Source organism: Nicotiana sylvestris, chromosome 7 (genome assembly GCF_000393655.2).
Source record: "Nicotiana sylvestris chromosome 7, ASM39365v2, whole genome shotgun sequence".
NCBI classification, from domain to species: domain Eukaryota; kingdom Viridiplantae; phylum Streptophyta; class Magnoliopsida; order Solanales; family Solanaceae; genus Nicotiana; species Nicotiana sylvestris.
In genome coordinates this window covers 6,630,188-6,652,784 of record NC_091063.1, presented here as the reverse complement: position 1 = coordinate 6,652,784, position 22,597 = coordinate 6,630,188, and the positions used below count along the sequence as shown (strand labels likewise).

The following is a 22,597-nucleotide window of genomic DNA, read 5'->3' as shown; positions in this document are numbered from 1 at the left end:
GGTTACTTTTGGATGACTATGGAAACAGACTGCATCTAGTATGTCTAGAAATGCCACCACTGTCAGATACATGCAGACATGATAAAGGTACCTCCGAGGGAGCTCAACCCAACAAGCTCACCATGCCCATTCGCCGCCTGAGGGATGGATGTTATTGGACCAATCAAGCCTGCCGCTTCCAATGGACACGGGTTTATCCTAGTAGCCATCGACTATTTCACCAAATGGGTCGAAGCAGCATCTTACAAAGAAGTGACTAAGAAAGTCGTGGCAGACTTTGTCCGCAATCGTATTGTTTGTCGATTCGGAATTCCAAAGTCAATCATTACTGATAATGGCTCCAACCTCAACAGCGACTTGATAAAGGCTATGTGTGAAACTTTCAAGATCACAAGAATTCCATAGCCTATAGGACTCATATGAATGGAGCTGTAGAAGTTGCCAACAAGAATATCAAGAGGATATTGGGGAAAATGATAGAGAAGCATAAACAGTGGCATGAGAAGTTATCATTTGCTCTACTAGGGTATCGCACCACAGTTCGCACATCAATCGAGGTGACCCCCTACATGCTGGTTTATGGTACAGAGGCTGTCACTCCCGCTGAGGTAGAAATTTCTTCCCTAAGGATCATACAAGAAGCTGATCTCGACGACACAGAGTGGGTAAAAAGTCGTTATGAGCAACTGGCCCTTATAGACAGAAAGAGAATGAATGCAGTTTGCCATGGTCAACTCTACTAGAATAGAATGTCCAGAGCCTTCAATAAAAGAGTCAATCCAAGACGGTTCACACCGGGGCAGCTAGTTTTGAAGAAAAATTTTCCGCATCAAGATGAATCCAAGGGGAATTTCTCTCCCAATTGGCAGGGTCCATACATTGTTCATCGGGTTTTGATAGGAGGAGCCCTCATACTTGCAGAAATGGACGGAGAAGTCTGGATAAAGCCGATTAATTCAGACGCAGTCAAGCGCTACTATGTATAATCTTTATGCTTTCCTTATATAATATAAATTGAACTATGCCTGACCTGATTCTCGTTTAAGAGAGGATACGTAGGCAGCCCAATGGGCTCGGTCATAATGCAATAAAATTTCATTTCCCCCCGCAATTAGAAACTGGGGCAGAATTTTAAGAAGGACCCTCAAAATTCCGAAGTACTTTCAGTCGATCGCCACACGAGCAACAGTCAGAAATGTCAACCCACCAAACTGGGGCAAAATTTTGAGAAGGACCCTAAAAATTTTGTAATAGGAAAGGTTGCAATGTCTCGAAATACGTCATAGTTGTCAGTTCATCTGAAAGCTATTTTTAATTATACATTTATGCCATACTTTTACAAAATCATGCATGTTTATTATTGAAACTGCTCTATCTAGCAATGCTACTCCAATAATACAGACGGTATCACCAGATCAAAGACGAACGAGTCAATCAAAAGCCAGCGGGGATACGAACTCACCTTCCTCCTTACAATACTCACGATTTTTCTTTGGATGCAGGCACTAGGATTGTGAAATCATTAGACATATTGTACGCCCACGGGACAAACATTGTTCAAAATATGATTCTTAGAACCGTTGCACTTACCAATATTTGCTATTAGTACACACTAGTGATGTTCCGTATGTCACAATGTTCCTAGTAAACACAGCGCCGCAATCTGCTATCAGCTAAGAAAACTCTACAGCCACTTGTTATTTTATTTCTTGCATAAGGCTATCATTCTGCCTTCGAGACTAAATGATGTCTCCATCTGCATTTCCAATTTGCATAAGGCTACCATTCTGCCTTCCAATCTTGCATAAGGCTATCATTTTGCCTTTCAAGACTAAACGCTGTCTCCATCTGCATTTGCATTAATAAGGCTACCATTCTATCTTCCAATCTTGCATAAGTCTATCATTCTGCCTTCCGAGACTAAACGCTGTCTCCATCTGCATTTCCAATTTGCATAAGGCTACCATTCTGCCTTCCAATCTTGCATAAGGCTATCATTCTGCCATCCAAGACTAAACGATGTCTCCATCTGTATTTGCATTGCATAAGGCTACAATTCTTCCTTCCAATCTTGCATAAGGCTATCATTCGACCTTCCGAGACTAAACATTGTCTCCATCTGTATTTCCATTGCATAAGGCTACGATTCTGCCTTCCAATTTGCATAAGCTACCATTCTGCCTTCCGAGACTAAGCTCTGCCTCCAAATTTTACGAGCTATGCTCTGCCCTTCAATTCGCAAGACTAAGCTATGTCTTGTCCGCATCATACTACTGCATCTTTAATGGGCTGAAATATTGCCAACTCATCCAAAGGCGTCATCATTCGGAGGCATCATCTTCATAGCTTGAGAATACCATGTCATGGCATGAGGATCTCTCTTAATCTTTTGCATATCATTATTCAAAGGCGTCATGTTCGGAGGCACCATCCTCATAGCCCGAGAACATCATTTCATGGCCTGCGAATCCTTTATCATATGCTTCATGGCCTAGGACATCATGGTCTGAGGACGCCATTCCTAACCGTCTAAAGACAACATTCATGGTCCAACAGGAATTTGCATCATGTTAAAATTTTTGCACAATATACGCTTGTATTACTTCTATTTGTAGGTAAGATGGATAGCAATGGCTACCCTAGCACGACCAATCCCGCTCCAGTTCCCTCAGTCATATCATACCTAACCATTCCTGTAAACTATCCACTTACCCTACCCTAGATATTGCGTCCAATCTTGAAATATCTTCATCGGCATACTCCGCAGGTGAACCCTAAACTACATATGACCTGATTCCTATAAAACTAGGGATATGTAGAAAACTCAGAAACTGGAGCTCAGCCTCTATCTTTCAAAACATCTCGTCCGATCAAAATTGGCCATCATGTCTTTACCCGTAAACTCTTTCATCCTTCCCGGGTAAAGAGGGGCAGTTGTTAATACCCAATTTTTCCCTATATATTTTCAATATGCAAAATACCATTAAAATAGCATATGTATGAATATATAAGCATGTCCGAGAGTTTTATTATTTTTCCATAATTTTAAAGGTTCTAAATTAATTTATTTCCTCCTTTTTATCCATAAAATTCCCAATAATTATTTCCAAAATTAGTATTTTGGTAATTCTTCTATTGGATTTTTATATTTACGCCAAAATATGGCTAATGTAATTTTTTTTACATATTTTTACAATTATATTTAGTATTTTTAAAGCTAAATTGCACATAATTACAATATTAGCCATTTTATGGTTTAATTGTGTTTTATACGCATAAAATTGGATCCTGTATTTTTAAATTGTTAATTATGCATTATAAATCATTTTAGTACTTTAAATTAGCTTTCAGAAGCTATTTACTATTTTTATAAATTAAATAGGGAAAAAATGGCTATTTAAAATATAGCCAATTTGACTTTCAATTATAGCCCAAAATTGGACACAAATTTCCCAGCCCAATTCTAACTAAAACCCGACCCACACCCTCTTTACCCATGCCCAAACCCGGAAGCCCCACCTACCATTCTCATCTTGGTCGTTGATCTCTAAGATCAACATCCTCTATTTCCCCTTACCATAATTAATCCCAAACAACCCCCTCAACCCTCTTATTTTTTACAATCTGCCTCCCTCGAATACCCTCTCCTCTCCAACTCTCTCTGAAACCTAAAGCTAACCCTAGCTGCCGCCACCCAAACTAACCCTAATCCCTTCAATCCTCACTCAATGTATGGACTCCCATGGCTGTTTGAGATGTATACTTGTCTCTTACGTCTCCTGGTTGCCTGTTTTCATGATTTCATAGAAAGATCTCGAAGAGATCTTGTCCAGATCTTGTTCAACTTCTACCCATGGTCTTTTATGCTACTTTTCGGCCATCCATGGCTGTTCGAGTAAGGTCTATGGCTTTTCCGGCTGAAACCGGTAACGATCTAATATTTTCTCATCCTCTTCGGGTTCTCTAAAACCCTAGATCTTGAGATTTTTTTTACTTTTCTTTAGATCTGTCTTTGATCTAGGTGTATCCATGGGTTTTAACCGATCTTTTCTTCGTCTCTACTATTTTTGAAAAAAACCTAGCTATAAACCCTCCGGTCTTTTTAGATCTGTAATGGATCTATGGGTTTCTGAAGGTTTTCACTTGTTTTCCTCAAGATGTTTCTCCGATTTCAAACAGTTTCTTCATTTTCCAAACTAGGTTTCAAAGACCTTTTTGCAAAAACGATTTCTTTCTGATTTTAGCAATTGCTTTAATTTTTTAGCGTGTTTAAACATTACCTGAGTCTTTCCTTTTGCTCGATTCATTTTTTTGTCAACAAACCCTAATACTTCTGGGTTTGATTTGAAGTTTGAATTTGTTGTGGTGTGTTTTCATGACTATCATGAACATTCTGAGCTTTATGTGTGTTCTATATGCTCTTGTGCTTCCTGTTTTAATTTGTTCTTAAGGTTTCTTTGATTTTTTCCAAACCCGTGTTATTTATGGGTCCGACCATTTGTTTTATTGATCGCTCACATAATTTGTGTTGATTCTGTGTAATCTCCTTAAACCTACATCTTTGATTTTGTGTAATTTTGTACTAATTTTTTCAAAATTGCTTCCTTACTTTTGTGATACTTTCCTTGGTTAGTACTGATTCCCTGTGATTTTCAATCTCCTCCGTGATTCTTTGAACTAATTTTCAGAATCAAATTGTACTCTGCCTTGTTTATGTGCACAAGTATGATGTTAATTAACGTGTACTTTCCTTATGTTGAAACTATTCTGTACTTAGCCCTTATTACATGCTGAATGCTTTTACTATTCCTATTATGGTAAAATCAGTCTTACAAGCAACTCTTTTCCTTATTCGATACAACTTGTACCCGTTTGAACCATGGCTCCTTAATTGAAGGAAGTCCGGGTCTTTAATTGATTCTAATTTATATTATCTCTATAATTATGCTAAGTCAGTACTTACTACCTTATTTTCCTACCACTTTTCAAAAAGTATAAATACTCTACCCTCTCTTCTTTAAAGACACGGACACTTAGTTCAGAACATACACATACACACTCAAACTCTCTCTTCTTTCCCTACTACTTATGCTACTACTTGTCTAGCCGCTGAAAGCCAAGGCTAGACTGTGGAATTCTACCTGCTTTACTTTTCTGCACTTTGCTTCCTTAACTAGTATGTCCTAGTTTAATTTTTAAGCCTCAACAACATCATGCTTCTCTTATTGTTTCAATTTCTCTTATTTTTGGTCTATTTCTACTTGTGGTTCTGTTGTGAAACCTACAGTTGAGTTACATTACTAGCATACTATTATGTCTCCCCTTCCCTTTAGATTAATGCATTCTCTTATGTGTGTTTCAAAGTATGCCTTGTCAATCACTTACTGTGTACTTACCATCTTATGAATCCCAAATCCCTATCCCTTCCATGAGTTTATGTTCTTTCTGACTGGTTTGTGATTATACGAGTATCAACCATTGTTGAGCATATCCAAACCAGTCCTAAGACCCTTGCTGGGGTTATGTGTTTTCAATTAAATGTCTGTGTATCCCTTTCCACACTGCACTTACTCTGTCATGTCTATGAAATCTGGGTGTGAGCACTACCCGGGATCCCTTGAGGTCCTTAGGGAACTCTGACACACCTAGATATGAGGGAAAGCTATGAACAATCTTGGCACTTGAGATGATTGATTACATAACTCAGAGAGGAAGTCCTAATCAGGCTTCCTATAGTATAACTTCTTATTTTAATTATGTAATTCATTTCGATGTTGGTCTGTAATAACTTGTTGTAAACAAGTATTGGGGTCGACTAGTGAAAAAGGATGGGGTAAATATTTATACTATAGTTGTTAAGGGTAAAAAACATGTTATTAGGTTTAAGTTCCTAATTGCGCAATAGAAACCATGCTTAAGGTTCATACATGCATTAGAAATCATGCCCCTTAGGTCTCATGTTTACTGTTTCAGCATGTGTACCCTTACAAAATCATGTGTAAAAATTTGCTAATAATTAGCACTTTACTATTACGTTCTACGCTGCCATGTGCATTTAGAAATCCTGCTCATAGGAAATTCTGCAATCCTGTCATGTGCATTTAGAAATCCTGCTCTTAGGAAATTCTGCAATCCTGCCATATGCATTTAGAAATCCTGCTCTAAGAATTTTGCATCATGAGTTTTATACATGCATCTTAGATACCATGTTTTAGGATCTTATTCGTACTTGCATTCACAGTTGGTGTAAATTGCTGATTATAAAAGAGGTAAAAACAACTTCACACTTGATTATCCCGTTTAAAATAACTAGTAATAATCTATGCATTTGATTAGAACAACATGCTCTTAGGGTAAAAAAAATTCCAAACCGTCTGTCAATAATTCTGAATAACTACTGCATATTGCTTACGTCTAGACAAGCCTTAGGTAATAACTTAAATAAAATTAGAACCACCTTTGTTTAATTATCAACTGTTAAAATCAGTAGGCAAACCTGATTCAGACTTCTTTTCTGAGTCATGTGATAAATCTGGTTCTGATGTTATCACTTAGATACCATGCTTTAGGATTTAAATATGGACCTTAATTGTGTATGAGTCATGTTGTCTGTGCATTATTTGTGGAGGTATATCTAAGTCTTCTACTTGTTTCTGTGTTTTCCATTTTTAAATGTAGTCCTACCTATTTTGGTATGCCGCCTTAGTATTCTGCCTTTAAACCTGAGGGTCTACCTAGAACCTCCTTCTTATAGGATAGCAGTCCTAAATTCCTCTGGGACTGATAGGAAGGGACGGGTAACAATATGCAATAAGGGTCGAGACCAATCTTTGCTTTAATTACCTTCACATGGGTGGGAAAGGGTATATATGGATATGATGACCGGTGCGCTAATACCACGTGTAGCCCCTCTTTTGAGGAGTGTCATACCGGGTATTGCATTGATGTGATCCATATTACAAACAAACCTAGGACACCCCATTTACATTCATAAGCATGCTTTAGATTGTAATTCTTTTCAAATTTTGCCTTTTGCTAATTATTTTTTTTAAACACTGGTGTATTTAAACTCAAATCCCCTACTATTTGAGCCATACTTGTCTACTTGCTAATTGCACAAATTCACAAAAACTGTCTAGCCGGGAACCACACTAGTGGATCCTGAGGGGTGCCTAACACTTTCCCCTTAGGATAATTTCAAGCACTTACCCTATCTCTGGTTACCAAAATGTAGTTATAAATGAACCCCATAGGTGTCCTAACGCACCATAAAATCGTGAGGTAGCGACTCTCCAAAATTGCAAAAACCCCTTCCCAAAAGGAAAGGGTTGTCCCAACCATAATGTCATAAATCCAATTCCGCAGAAGGAAAAACGGAGGCGCGACATATATACTTGTAAAAAATGTTTAGTATTAATTCTTCTGTTTTCATTCGTTCATCACTAATAATGCATGACATATATTAATCAATATAGGTCGAGACATTTTATTTTTAATAGTAATTGATATAGGTCAAAACGTTTCGTTTTAAATATTCATCGATGCATCTAAGTAAGTTATAAGTCGATGAATCAATTTACAAATAGATATATTTGATGATAAATTATATATACTAATTAGATTATTGCTTCTTCACAAGTCTATCCCTAAAAGAACTCGACCTCGTGGTTCTAGCGCTTCATGTTCTTATATATATACAGCTATAACTATATATATATGTGATGACCCAAAAGGTCATCACTTGTTTGAAAGTAAATTCTGTATTTTGGGGCGTTAAAACTTCCTTTTGTCATACCTCGATTTCTGTGCGTAGTCGGGGTGTGTATCCGGAAAGCTATTATGTGAAAATCTGAGATAATAATAAAATTTGCTTTTAAAATGAATTTTAAGTTGACTTCGGTCAACATTATGGGTAACGGACCTGAACCCGTAATTTGACGGTCCCAGAGGGTCCGTAGGAAAATATTTGACTTGGATGTATGCCCGTAATCGAATTTTGAGGTCCCAAGACTGAGAAATGAATTTTTGAAGAAAATTGTTTAACTGAAATTTTAAGAGTTTTTGGAAATTTGAATGTATTGGAATTTGATGCTATCAAGCTCGTATTTTGGTTCTGGATCCCGGTACAGGTCTTATATGGTATTTAAGTTGAGCTGGTAAAACTTGATAAGAAACGGACTTGATATGACGTGAATCGGACCTTCGGTTGTTAAAATTTGAACTTAAGAATTCTTGAGATTTTTCTTTAATTTTGATGCTAAATTCATAGTTATTGATGTTATTTTGATGATTTGATCGCATGAGCAAGTCCGTATGATGTTTTTGGACTTCCGTGCATGTTTGGTTTGGAGCCCCGAGGGCTCGGGTGAGTTTTGGATAGGCCACAGAGTGAAATTGAACTTAGGAACAAGTGTTGGTATCTAGTATTCTTGCCCAGGCCTCTGATCTCGCAATTGTGAGAGCAGGATTCGCAACTGCGAAGAGGACAAGCTTGGTAATTGCGACCCTAGTGTCGCAAATGCGAACCAAGCCTTGGCAGGCCTTGCTCGCAAATGCGACAGGTCCATCGCAAATGCAAAGGTGACCGGATTTCTTCATGGTCGCAAATGCGACATATTCTTCGCATTCGTAAAGATAGCAGGCTCTGAAGGGGTTGGCAATTGCGAACCCTGGTCACAATTGCGACATCTACAAGCTGCTAAATCATAAGTTAGCCGAAAAGTTTTCATTTTTCAAACTCTTTCAAACCCAAAACATCTTTGGGTGATTTTTTTAAAGACAACTACTCTTCCAAATCGATTGTAAGTCATTTCTAACTCATTTTCTTTAATCAACAAAATCTTTTCACATGATTTCAACTCAAAATCAAGGGTTTTCATGGGGAAATTGGGTGTTTTGGGTAGAACCTAAGATTTTCAATTTTGGGGATTTGGAACTCGATTTGATGTCCGATTTCAAAACAAATATATTTGAGTTCATAGGTGAATGGGTAATCGGGTTTTGGTTCGAACCTCGAGTTTTCACCATGTGGGTTCGAGGTCGATTTTTGACTTTTTTGGGAAATCATAGGAAAATCTATTTTCATGCATTGAATTAATTCATTTAGCATTTATTGATATCGTTAAGTAAATTGTGGCTAGATACAAGCGAATTGGTGGTGAAAACAAGAGGTAAAGCGGTAATTGAGGCTTAATTGTGTTCGTGGCTTTGAGGCAAGTGTTTGGTCTAACCTTAGCTTGAGGGATTAGGAGTCGTGTCTTATTTGTTATGTGTTAATAGTTGAGTACGACGTATAAACATAGTGACGAGTATCTATACGTTGGTGTCAAGCATGCCCGTGAGTCTTATACTATGACTAATGTGACTCTATTTCGTATTGTTCATGCTTTATATGATGATTTCTATTGTTGAACAAGGCTTGTGGAAGTATTATTGGTAATTGATCATTGTAGAGTGTTGGCTCAAGTTGAGAAATGAGTTGTGAAGAAACTGTGAAAAAAAGAGATAAGAGGTTTATAATATTGTCTCCCTTGCCGGGATGTTATTGCTTTTGATATTATTACCCTTGCCGTGACGTTATTATTCATGATATTGTTTCCCTTGCCGGGATATCGTTGTTATGCTATTGTTCCCTTGCCGGGATTTTATTGAAATATTGTTGATTCCCTTGCCCAAATTGCTTTGTGATTGTTGCTTTGGAGGGGAAGAGTGTAAAGCACGAAGGGTGATGCCGTGTATGATTTTTGAGAGTGTTAATGCACGAAGAGTGATGTTGTGCCGATATTGTGAGGTAAAAGCACGAAGGGTGATGCCATGCTGCATGATGTACAATTCCGCGCCATGATATGAGTGATAATGCACGAAGGATAATTCCGTAAAATGATTATGTGAGGTAAAAGCACGAAGGGTGATGTCGTGTCGATTTTATTGATTCTTATGGTGAGGACTAGAGTAAAAGCACGAAGGGTGATACCGTGCACTTGCCTTTGATTTCTAATTCTTGTTGATAATTGGATTATGGTTTCCTTTACATTTATTTGTTGTTTTTCTATTGATACTTGGTGTTCCCCGCAACATATTTCCCTCTTCCCATCTTTAACTGCTAGTTTCTGCTTTTACTTTTCCATCGTATATGATTTATCTGCACATGTTTATTTGGTAGTCATGTCCTAGCCTCGTCACTACTTCGCCGAGGTTAGGCTAGACACTTACCAACACATGGGGTCGGTTGTGTTAATACTACACTCTGCACTGTGTGTAGATCCCGATGCTGCAGCTTTTGGACCGCAATGAGGTTGCTGCCTTCAGTCCATTCGGGCGACCCAAGGTAGTCCTGCAGGCGTCTGCAGGCCTTGGCGTCTCCTTCTATTTTTCAATTTTATTTCTTTTATGTATTTCAGAGACATCGTTATATTTATCTTTCAGACTCTTATTTGTAGTATTCCTAGACAGTTTGTGATATTGTGACGCAAGTTCTAGGTAGCTTATGTTATGGATTGACATTGGTATCATTATTAAATTGTTACGTCTCAGTCTTCCGTTTATTATTTACGCTGTTTATATGATGTTTGTTCACCATTTTTAAAAGATTGAAATATATAAAAAAGGTTAAGTAAATGGAATAATTGGCTTGGCTAGCTTTCACTAGTAGGCCCCATCATGACTCCCGAGGGAGGAAAATCCGGGTCCTGACAAGTTAGTATTAGAGCTCTAGGTTGCTTAGGTCTCACAATTCACAAACAAGCTTAGTAGAGTCTGAGAGATCGGTACAGAGACGTCTGTATTTATTCCCTAGAGGCTGCAGAGTTAGGAACACTTTCACTGCCATTCATTTCTGTCGTGCAATTTGGTTTCTCAATGCTAATTGAATTTCTACTCTGTTCTTTTGCAGATGGCGACAACACGCGCTTCCTTATCCACTAATCAACTGCCTGAGCCCCCATCAACAGCTTCCACGAGGGGAAAAGGGCGAGGCCGTGTTAGAGGCTGAGGCAGGGGCAGAGCTCAACCCAGAGCAACATCACTAGCGGCGGAGCCTTAGGTTGAGTTTGGTAATGAGGTTCCAACCCATGCAATTTTGGTGGGCCTAGATCAGGTTCCAGAGGGGTTCATTGCTACCCCAGTACTCCAGGATGCTCTGGTCCGTCTAGTGGGCCTTATGGAGAGTGTCACCCGGACAAGCTTACTTCCTGTAGCACCAGCCGTCTCTCAGGGTGGGAGAGGAGCACAGACTCTCACTACTCGCACTCCGAAGCAGATTGCTCCCTAGTTTCAGACTCCAGCAGCTCAGCCAGTTGGAGCAGTTCATCTGAGCGTGGTAGCTCAGACCGGTGATGGAACAACTATGTCTGCCGATGCCTTGTGGAGATTGGACAGGTTTACCAAGATCTTCACTACCACTTATAGCGGTGCATCTTTTGAGGATCCTCAGGATTTTTTAGACAACTGTTATAAGGTTCTCAGGAACATGGGGATAGTAGATACCAATGGGGTCGACTTTGCTTCTTTTCGCTTATCTAGATCTGCCATGACTTGGTGGAGAGATTATTGTTTGGCTAGACCAGCTAGGTCACCAGCTTTGACTTGGAATCAGTTTTCTCAGGTATTTCTAGAGAAGTTTCTTCCGATCACTCAGAGGGAGAACTATTGGAGGTAGTTTGACCATCTCCAGCAGGGTTCTATGACTGTTACTCAGTACGAGACCAGGTTTATTGATTTGACCCGTCATGCTCTTCTTATACTTCCCACAGAGAGAGAGAGAGGAGATTCATTGAGGGACTCGCTTAGCCTATTCGATTGCAGATGGCTAAGGAGACGGGGAACGAGATTTCTTTTCAGGATGTGGCCAATGTGGCTAGGAGAGTTGAGATGGTTCTATCATATGAGGGTGGTTAGGGGTCTGATAAGAGACCTCGTCATTCTGGTAGGTTCAGTGGTGCCTCGTCTGGAGGTAGGGATTCTTTTGGTAGGGGCCATCATCCCAGGCCGTTTTATTCAGCACTTCAGGCTTCTCAGGGTGCTCCAGATGGTCGTGGTTCTCACATGCAATATTCTGATCAACAGTCATATAATGCATCGTCAGCTCATATCAATGCACCTCCACTCCAGAGTTTTCAGGGTCATCAATTCCAACAGTCAAGGTCTTGTTTTACTTGTGGCGACACGAGGATTGCTAGATTTTGCCCTCAAGCACCGAGTAATTTTCAGCACCAGGGTTCCCGTGCCATGGTTCAGGCACCAAGTGTTCCACCGCCCGCTCAGCCATCTAGAGGTGGAGGTAGGGGTGCTAGAGGTGGAGGTAGAGGTATTAGAGGTAGAGCTCAGGCCGCTAGAGGTGGAGGCCAGCCAGCAGGAGGCCGTCCCAGAGATGTGGTTCAGAGTGGTTGGGCCTAGTCCCGAAATTATGCTCTTCTAGCCAGGCCTGTGGCTGAGGCTTCCGATACAGTTATCCAGGTACTGTTTTGGTTTGTAGTAAGGATGCTTCAGTACTATTTGATCCAGGGTCTACATACTCCTATGTCCTCTTATTTTACACTATATTTGATCATGCCTAGTAATTCTTTGAGTGCTACTGTATACGTGTCTACACTGGTGGGTGATTCTATTGTGGTAGGTCGTGTCCATCGTTCTTGTATAATTGTGATCGGGGGTCTTGAGACTCGAGTAGATTTGTTAATTTTGGACATGGTTGATTTTGATGTCATATTGGGGATAGACTGGTTATCACCTTACCACGCTATCTTGGACTGTCATGCCAAGACTGTGACTTTAGCCTTGTCGGGTTTACCTCGTTTAGAGTGGTGAGGGACTCTTGGTCATTCTACCCGTATGGTTATCTCATATATGAAGGCTCGATGTATGGTCCAGAAGGGGTGTTTGGCTTATTTGGCATATGTTCGTGATTCTAGTGTTGAGGTTCCTTCTATGGATTCTGTGCCTGTAGTTCATGAGTTTCCTGAGGTATTTCCTTCAAACCTGCCGAGTATGCCACCCGACAAGGATATTGACTTCTACATTGATTTGGCTCCAGGCACCCAGCCTATTTCTATTCTGTCGTATCGTATGGCCCTGCCTGAGTTGAAAGAATTGAAGGAGCATTTGCAAGACTTGCTTGATAAAGGCTTCATTAGACCTAGTGTCTCGCCTTTGGGTGCGGCGGTGTTGTTTGTTAAGAAGAAAGACAGATCGATGAGGATGTGTATAAATTACCGACAATTGAACAAGGTTACAATCAAGAATAAGTATCCATTACCGAGGATTGATGATTTGTTTTATCAGCTTCAGGGTGCCAAGGTATTTTCGAAGATTGACTTGAGATCTAGCTACCATTAGTTGAGGATTAGGGCATCTGATGTCCCTAAGACAACTTTCCGCACTCGGTACGGGCAGTATAAGTTCTTAGTGATGTTATTTGGGTTGATAAATGCCCCAGCAACTTTTATGGATTTGATGAACCGAGTGTTCAAGCCTTACTTGGATTCGTTCGTGATAGTCTTCATTGATGATATTTTGGTTTATTCCCGCAGTCGGGAGGAGCATGAGCAACATTTGAGAGTTGTTCTTCAAACATTGAGAGATAGTCAGTTGTATGCTAAGTTTTTGAAGTGTGAGTTCTGGTTGAGTTCAGTAGCATTCTTGGGTCACGTCGTATTAGCAGAGGGTATTCAGGTAGATCCGAAGAAGATAGAGGCAGTCAAGGACTGGCCTAGACCCACATCAGCTACAGAGATCCAAAGTTTCTTGGGTTTGGCGGGTTATTACCGCTGGTTTGTGGAGGGTTTTTCATCTATTGCAGCCCCGATAACTAGGTTGACCCAGAAGGGTGCCCAGTTCAGGTGGTCGGATGAGTGTAAGGCGAGCTTTCAGAAGCTCAAGACTGCTTTGACTACGGAGCCGGTGTTGGTTTTGCCCACAAGTTCAGGGCCATATACAGTCTATTGTGATACATCTCGTATTGGACTTGGTGCGGTGTTGATGCAGGGTGGAAAGGTCATTGCTTATGCTTCGCGATAAATAAAGATTCATGAGAAGAATTATCCAGTTCATGATTTGGAGTTAGCAGCCATTGTTCACGCGTTGAAGATTTGGTGGCATTATCTGTATGGCGTGTCATGTAAGGTGTTCACGGATCACAAGAGTCTGCAGTATTTGTTCAAGCAGAAAGAGCTAAATTTGAGGCAGGGAAGGTGGTTGGAGCTATTGAAAGACTATGATATCACCATTTTATATCATCCAGGAAAAGCCAATGTGTTGGCCGATGCTTTAAGTAGAAAGTCAGTCAGTATGGGCAGTCTTGCGTATATTCTGGTTGGTGAGAGACTGCTTGCTTTGGATGTTCGGGCTTTGGCCAATCAGTTCGTGATGTTGGATGTTTCTGAGCCCAGTCGTGTATTAGCTTGCACAATCGCTCATTCTTCTTTATTGGAGCGTATTCGAGATCGGCAGTATGATGATCCTCATTTGTGTGTCCTTAGAGACACAGTGCATCACGGTGGTGCCAAGTAGGTTACATTAGGAGATGATGGAGTTTTGAGGCTGCAGGGTTGAGTTTGGGTGCCTAATGTGGATGGACTTCGAGAGTTGATTTTAGAGGAGGCTCATAGTTCCAGGTACTCTATTCATCCGGGTGCCGCTAAGATGTATCAGGATTTGCGACAGAATTATTGGTGGAGGAGGATGAAGAAGGATATTGTTGCATATGTGGCTCGGTGTTTGAATTGTCAGTAAGTAAAGTACGAGTATCAGAGACCTGGTGGTTTGTTCCAGAAGATTGAGATTCCTGAGTGGAAGTGGGAGCGTATCACTATGGACTTCGTTCTTGGACTCCCACGGACTCAAGAGGAAGTTTGATGCAGTGTGGGTTATTATTGATAGGCTGACCAAGTCAGCACATTTCATTCTGGTGGCAGTCTCCTATTCTTCCGAGAGGTTAGTTGAGATCTATATCCGGGAGATTGTTCGTATTCATGGTATGCCCGTGTCTATCATTTCGGACCAAGGTACGCAGTTTACCTCACATTTCTAGAGAGCGGTTCGGCGTGAGTTGGGCACACGGGTCGAGTTGAGCACAACGTTTCATCCTTAGACGGATGGGCAATCCGAGCGTACTATTCAAATTTTGGAATATATGCTCGGAGCTTGTGTTATTTACTTTGGAGGCTCGTGGGATTGGTTTCTGCCTTTAGCGGAGTTTGCCTACAACAACAATTACCAATTGAGCATCCAGATGGCTCCGTATGAGTCTTTATATGGTAGGCGGTGTCGGTCGCCGGTTGGATGGTTTGAGCCGGGAGAGGCTCGGTTGTTGGGCACGGATCTAGTACAGGAGGCTTTGGACAAGGTCAGGATCATTCATGATAGGCTTCTATAGCTCAGTCCATGCAAAAACGTTATGCCGACCGTAAGGTTCGTGATGTGGCATTCATGGTCGGCGAACGGGTGTTGCTTCGAGTGTCGCCTATGAAGGGCGTGATGAGATTTGGGAAGAGGGGCAAGCTTAGCCCTAGATTCATTGGCTCGTTTGAGATTCTTGATCGAGTGGGAGAGGTGGCTTAAAGACTTGCGTTGTCGCCAAGCTTATCAGTCGTGCATCCAGTGTTTCATGTGTCCATGCTTCGAAAGTATCACGATAATCCATCCTACGTGTTAGATTTCAGCACTGTCCAGTTGGACAAGGACTTGTCCTATGAGGAAGAGTCGGTAGCTATTCTAGACCGAAAGGTTCATCAGTTGAGATCGAAGAGTTTTCCTTCTATTCATGTTCAGTGGAGAGGTCAGCCTGTTGAGGCATCGACCTTCTGATATGCAAAACCGATATCCCCATATTTTCTCCGACTCAGGTACTTCCTTCTTATGTTCGTTCGAGGACGAACGGTTATTTTAGAAGTAGAGAATATGATGACCCAAAAGGTCATCACTTGTTTGAAAGTAAATTCTATGTTTCGAGGACCTATAACCTCTTTGTCACACCTCAATTTGTGTCACAGTCCGGGCATGTATTCGAAAAGCTATTATGTGAAAATCTGGAAAAAATGATAAATTTTGCTTTTAAAATGAATTTTAAGTTGACTTCGGTGAACATTTTGGGTAAACGGATCCGGACCCATAATTCAACGGTCCCGGAGGGTCCGTAGGAAAATATAGGACTTAGGCGTATGCCCAGAATCGAATTCCGAGGTCTCAAGCCCGAGAAATGAATTTTTGAAGAAAATTGTTTAACTGAAATTTTAAGAGTTTTTGTAAATTTGAATGTATTGGAATTTGATGGTATCAGGCCCATATTTTGGTTCTAGAACCTGGTACAGATCTTATATGGTATTTAAGTTGAGCCCGTAAAATTTGGTAAGAAACGGACTTGATATGACGTGAATCGAACCTTCGGTTGATAAAATTTGAACTTAAGAATTCTTGAGATTTTTCTTCGATTTTTATGCTAAATTCATAGTTATTGATATTATTTTGATGATTTGATCATACGAGTAAGTATGTATGATGATTTTGGACTTGCGTGCATATTTGGTTTGGAGCCCCGAGGGCTCGGGTGAGTATTCGATAGGTCACAAAGTGAAATTGGACTTAGGAGCAAGTGTTGGTATCTGGTATTTTTGCCCAGGCCTCTGATCTCGCAATTTTGAGATTAGGCTTCGCAATTGCGAAGAGGACATGCTTGGTAATTGCGACCCTAGTGTCGCAAATGCGAACCAAGCCTGGTCAGGCCTTGGTCGCAAATGTGACACTTCCATCGCAAATGCGACATCGCAAAAACGACAAGTCCCTCGCAAATGCGAAGGTGACCAGATTTCTTTATGGTCGCAAATGCGACATATTTTTCGCATTTGCGAAGATAGCAGGCCCTGGTCGCAATTGCGATATCTGCAACCTGCTAAATCATAACTTAGCCTAAAATTTCTCATTTTTCAAACTCTCTCAAACCTAAAACATCTTTGGGCGATTTTTCAAAGAGAACTACTCTTCCAAATCGATTGTAAGTCATTTCTAACTCATTTTCTTTAATTTATAACATCTTTTCACATGATTTCAACTCAAAATCAAGAGTTTTTAGGGGGAAATTGGGTGTTTTGGGTAGAACCTAGGATTTTTAATTTTTGGGGATTTGGACCTCGATTTGAGGTACGATTTCAAACAAATTATATATTTTAGTTCGTGAGTGAATGGGTAATCAGATTTTGGTTCGAACCTCGAATTTTGACTATGTGGGCCCGGGGTTGATTTTTCACTCTTTGGCAAAATCATTGGAAAACATATTTTCATGCATTAGAATTGATCCATTTAGCATTTATTGATATCGTTAAGTAAATTTTGGCTAGATACAAGCGAATGTGGTGGAAATAAGAGGTAAAGCGGTAGTTGAGGCTTAATTGTGTTCGTGGCTTTGAATTAAGTGATTGGTCTAACCTTAGCTTGAGGGATTAGGAGTCGTGTTTTATTTGCTATGTGTTAATAGTTGAGTACGATGTATAGGCATTGTAACAAGTATCTATACGTTGGTGTCAAGCATGCCTGTGAGTCTTATACTTTGACTAATGTGACTCCGTTTTATATTGTTCATGCTTTATATGATGATTTATATTGTTGAACAAGGCTTGTGGAAGTATTATTGGTAATTGATCATTGTAGAGCGTTGACTCAAGTTGAGAAATGAGTTGTGAAGAAACTTTGGAAAAAAGGAGAGAAGAGGTTTATATTGTCTTCCTTACCGGGATGTTATTGCTTTTGATAGTATCTCCCTTGTCGGGAGTTTATTATTTATGACATTGTTTCCTTTACCGGGATATTGTTGTTATGTTATTGTTCCCTTGCCGGGATTTTATTGAAATATTATTGATTCCCTTGCCTAAATTGCTTTGTGATTGTTGCTTCGGTTAGGAAGAGTATAAAGCACAAAGGGTGATACCGTGTATGATTTTTGAGAGTGTTCATGTACGAAGAGTGATGTCGTGCCGATATTGTGAGGTAAAACTACGAAGAGTGATGTCGTGCCGCACGATGTACAATTTCGTGCCATGATATGAGTGATAATGCACAAAGGATAATTCCGTACCATGATTATGTGAGGTAAAAACACGAAGGGTGATGCCGTGCCGATTTTATTGATTCTTATGGTGAGGACGAGAGTAAAAGCACGAAGGGTAATGCCGCGCACTTGCCTTTGATATCTGATTCTTGTTGATAATTGGATTATGGTGTCCTTTACATTTATCTACTGTTTTTCTGTTGATACTTATTGTTCCCCATAGCATGTTTCCCCTTCCCATCTTTAACTGCTAGTTTCTGCTTTTACTTTTCCGCTGTATATGATTTAACTACACATATTTATTTGGTAGTATTGTCCTAGCTTCGTCACTACTTGCCGAGGTTAGGCTAGGCACTCACCAGCACATGAGGTCGGTTGTGCTAATACTACACTCTACACTGTGTGCAGATCCCGGTGCTGCAGCTTTTGGACCACAGTGAGGTTATTGTCTTCAGTCCATTCAGGCGACTCGAGGTAGTCCTGCAGGCATCCGCAGGCCCTTGCGTCTCCTTCTATCTTTCCATTCTGTTTCTTTTATGTATTTAAGAGACAACGTTGTATTTATCTTTCAGACCTTATTTGTAATATTCCTAGACAGTCTGTGATATTGTGACACCAGTGCTGAGTAGCTTATGTTATGGATTGACATTGGTATTATTATTAAATTGTTACGTCTCAGTCTGGATTGACACCAGCGCTGTTTATATGATGTTTGTTCGCCATTGTTAAAGAATTAAAATATATGAAAAAGGTTAAGTAATTGGAACAATTGGCTTGCCTAGCTTTCACTAGTAGGCGCCACCACGACTCTCGAGGGTGGGAAATTCGGGTCGTGACAATATATATATATATATATATATATATATATATATATATATATATATATATATATATATATATATATATATATGCATACACGTTTCATTTTACTACTTTAACTACACATATATCATATGTTAGTGTATTCATTATTTATATTACAAAAGTGTTAATGGATTACATTTGTATTATTTAGATAGTAAATATTAGTGTGATTCAAATTAAAAGTTTGACCTATTAACTCCTTTACTTAATGCTAATAACTTCTTTCGTTTCTTTTATTTGTGATCCATATATATATATATATATATATATATATATATATATATATATATATATATATATATATATATGCACACGTCAAAGATGTTTAGTATTAATTCTTCTATTTTTCATTCGTTCATCACTAATAATGCATGACATAGATCAATCGATATAGGTCGAGACATTTTGTTTTTACTATTAATCGATATAGGTCAAACATTTTGTTTTTAACATTCATCGATGCATCTAAGTAAGTTATAAGTTGATGAATCAATTTACAAATAGATATATTTGATGATGATCAATTAAATATACTAATTAGATTATTGCTTCTTCACAAGTCTATCCCCAAAAGAACCCGACCTTATGGTCCTAGCGCTTCGTGTTCTTATATATATACGGCTACACCTATATATATATACATACATACATATACATACACACACACTCTTCATTGTAATATTTTAACTATATATAGCTTGTTATAGTATATGTTAGTATATTCATCATTTGTATTACAAAATAAAGTGTTAACGGATTACATTTATATTATTTAGATAGTAAATATAAAAGTGATTCAAAAGTTTTACCAATGTTGACCTAATAAACGATCGACTTTGGTCGGTTTCAGGAAATAAAATATATCGGCCAAAGTTGGTCGGTAAATTCTTCCCCTACATTAACCGACCAACTTTGGTTGGTAAATTTAAATATAAATTCTTTAAATTTTATGAAATATTTTAAATAATAATATATTTATTAAAATTTAAAAAATTAGATACACATTACCGATCAAAGTTGATCGGTAATCAAAAAGTTTCTTTGACTAAGCAAGTTTGACCAGTTTGGTCAATAAGTTGACCAATTTACCGACCAATTTTGGTCGATATGTAATTTTAAAAAATGTAAAATATTTTTTTTATTGTTTCCGTTCATGTTGGACGGCTTTTTGGTCACTTTTATTGACCGAGCAATGTTGATCGGTACGGCTTGATCGGTTTTTAACGGATTTCTAGCCGTGTTAAAGTTCAATACTTTAACTTATTAAAATTTTATGGTCAAACTTCAACTTGCAATTATCTCACTTTTCTCTTTATCATGAGCAACGTGTAAGATTTTTTTTATCTCAGTCAAATTTGGTTGCTTTTGAGATCTTGTCACAGAAATAACTATCCTACTACTTTGTTTCATGATGAACGTTTTGACTTATATTTATACCGTTTCTCCTCCATCTTAAATGAAAGTTGCAACTTGCAATGGATAAATCCATTTATAATAAATGAATGGAATTGAATTAATTTAATCTTAAAGTTAATCCTGCTTCTTTTCATGGCTTCTCCACTATCAAATTCTTTTTTGTTACTGCTGTGACTATGCTAGTCTTAAGCCGATAGTACATCCGAATAACTTCTTTATCTTTATAAGGTAAGAATACAGATTACGTATAAACTACCATTCCCACACCCCACTTGTAAAATTATATTAAGTTTATTTTTATCCTTGTTGTCAATCTTAAGAGTTAATTAAACTGGTTATGGACTATAAGATAAATCCGCATCTTCACATTCTTCCCATTCATGTGATCTAGCACACGGCAACAATTAATTTTCGAGTTCTAACTCAAATTAAGACTAAGGAGTGGAGGATCGTTACAAATATTATTTTAACTATATGACCCTTGATCGATAAAATATATACATGAGATGTAAATAAAACAAAAAAAAATAATAATGTGGCGGATTATTTTCTTCTACTCATATTATACTTGGCCATTAAAAATCATTTCTTCGATGGATTAATTAGTATACAGGAATAACAACAACAACAACATATCCAGTATTATCTCACACCGTGGGGTTTAGGAAGGATAATGTGCATGCAGACCTTACCCCTACCTTGTGAGGATAGAGAGGTTGTTTCCAATATACCCTTGGCTCAGGAAAACATAAGCACCACATTAATGAATATATAGACAAGAAGAGACAATACCAAAAAGTCATATGAAAGCAGAATGAAAACAATAAGATAGTAAGATGATCAACAATGGAAGAAAACAACGGTTAGTCATAAACACCTACTACCAACAGAAAATGGGATTGCGTGCCAATACTACTGTTATGAACACTCTAGACTACCTAATCTACTACCCTAATCCTCGACCTTCATACCTTCCTATTAAGGGTCATGTCTTCGGTCAGCTAAAGCTGCGTCATATCTTGCCTAATCACCTCTCTCCACCTCTTCTTTGGCCTACCTCTACCTCTCCGTAGGCCCTCGGGCATCTGTGCTCCTCATCCTCACATGACCAAACCACCTAAGCCGCGTTTCTCGCATGTTGTCCTCAATAGGGGCCACACCCATATTGTCGCAAATAGCCTCATTTCTGATCCTGTCTAACCTGGTGTGCTCGCACATCCATCTCAACATCTTTATCTCTACTACCTTTATCTTATGGACATGAGCGATCTTGACTGGCCAACACTCAGCCCCATATACCAGCGTTTGTCTGACCACCACTATGTAGAACTTACCTTTAGCTTTCGGTGGTGCCTTCTTGTCACACAAAATACCGGAAGCGAGTTTCCATTTCATCCATCCCGCCCTAATATGATGTGTAATAGCTTCATCAATCTCCCCATACCCCCTGAATAATAGGCTCGAGGTACTTAAAACTCCCTCTCCTAAGGATGGCATGTGCGTCCAACCTCACTTCCCCTTCCACTCCTTGAGTCTTACCACTAAACTTATACTCCAAGTATTCTGTCTTGGTCCTGCTCAACTTGAAACCTTTAGATTTTAGGGTCTGCCTCCATACCTCTAATTGCACGTTCATACCGTCTTGCGTCTCATCAACCAATACAATATCATCTACAAATAGCATGCACCACGGCACCTCTCCTTAGGTGTGGCGCATCAGTGCATCCATCACCAGAGCAAACAAAAAAGGTTGATGTGGACCCCTGATGCAGCCCCATAATAACTAGAAAATGGTCCAAGTCCCTTCCCACTATTCCCACTTGAGTCTTTACTTCATCATACATATCTTTAATAAACCAAACTTCGGCAATAGGCACACCTCTAGCCTCCAAACATCTCCGTAAAACCTACCTCAAAACTTTATATGCCTTTTCTAAGTCGATGAACACCATATGCAAGTCCTTCTTTCTCTCCCTATACTGGTCCATCAATCTCCTAACAAGGTGGATAGCTTATGTAGTCGAACTCCTTGGCATAAATCCAAAGTGGTTCTCGGAAATAGACATACTCATCATCACCCTTAGCTTTACCATTCTCTCTCCGACTTTCATAGTATGGCTAAGCAGCTTGATATCCCGATAATTATTGCAATTTTGGATATCACTCTTATTCTTATATACAGGAACCATCGTGTTATACCTCCACTATTTAGCATCTTCTTGTTCTAAAAATGACATTAAATAACCTAGTGAGCCACTCCAATCCTGCTTTGCTCGCACTCTT

General features: G+C 39.3%; 1 protein-coding gene across 1 annotated transcript; it reads left to right on the top strand.

The window, feature by feature from the left end:
• The first annotated feature begins 419 nt into the window (after window positions 1-419).
• Window positions 420-10,990, top strand: LOC138872707 (uncharacterized). Its single transcript, XM_070151118.1, has 2 exons — window positions 420-719; window positions 10,892-10,990. Exons 1-2 carry the CDS (start codon window positions 420-422, stop codon window positions 10,988-10,990), a joined length of 399 nt encoding a protein of 132 aa, XP_070007219.1.
• The last annotated feature ends 11,607 nt before the right edge of the window (window positions 10,991-22,597 follow it).

Coding starts and splice junctions, on each gene's coding strand:
- LOC138872707 (XM_070151118.1), top strand. CDS start 420: ATGAATGGAGCTGTAGAAGTTGCCAACAAGAATATCAAGAGGATATTG. Junction 720..10,891: donor ACAGAAAGAGAATGAATGCA/GTTTGCCATGGT, acceptor GTTCTTTTGCAG/ATGGCGACAACACGCGCTTC.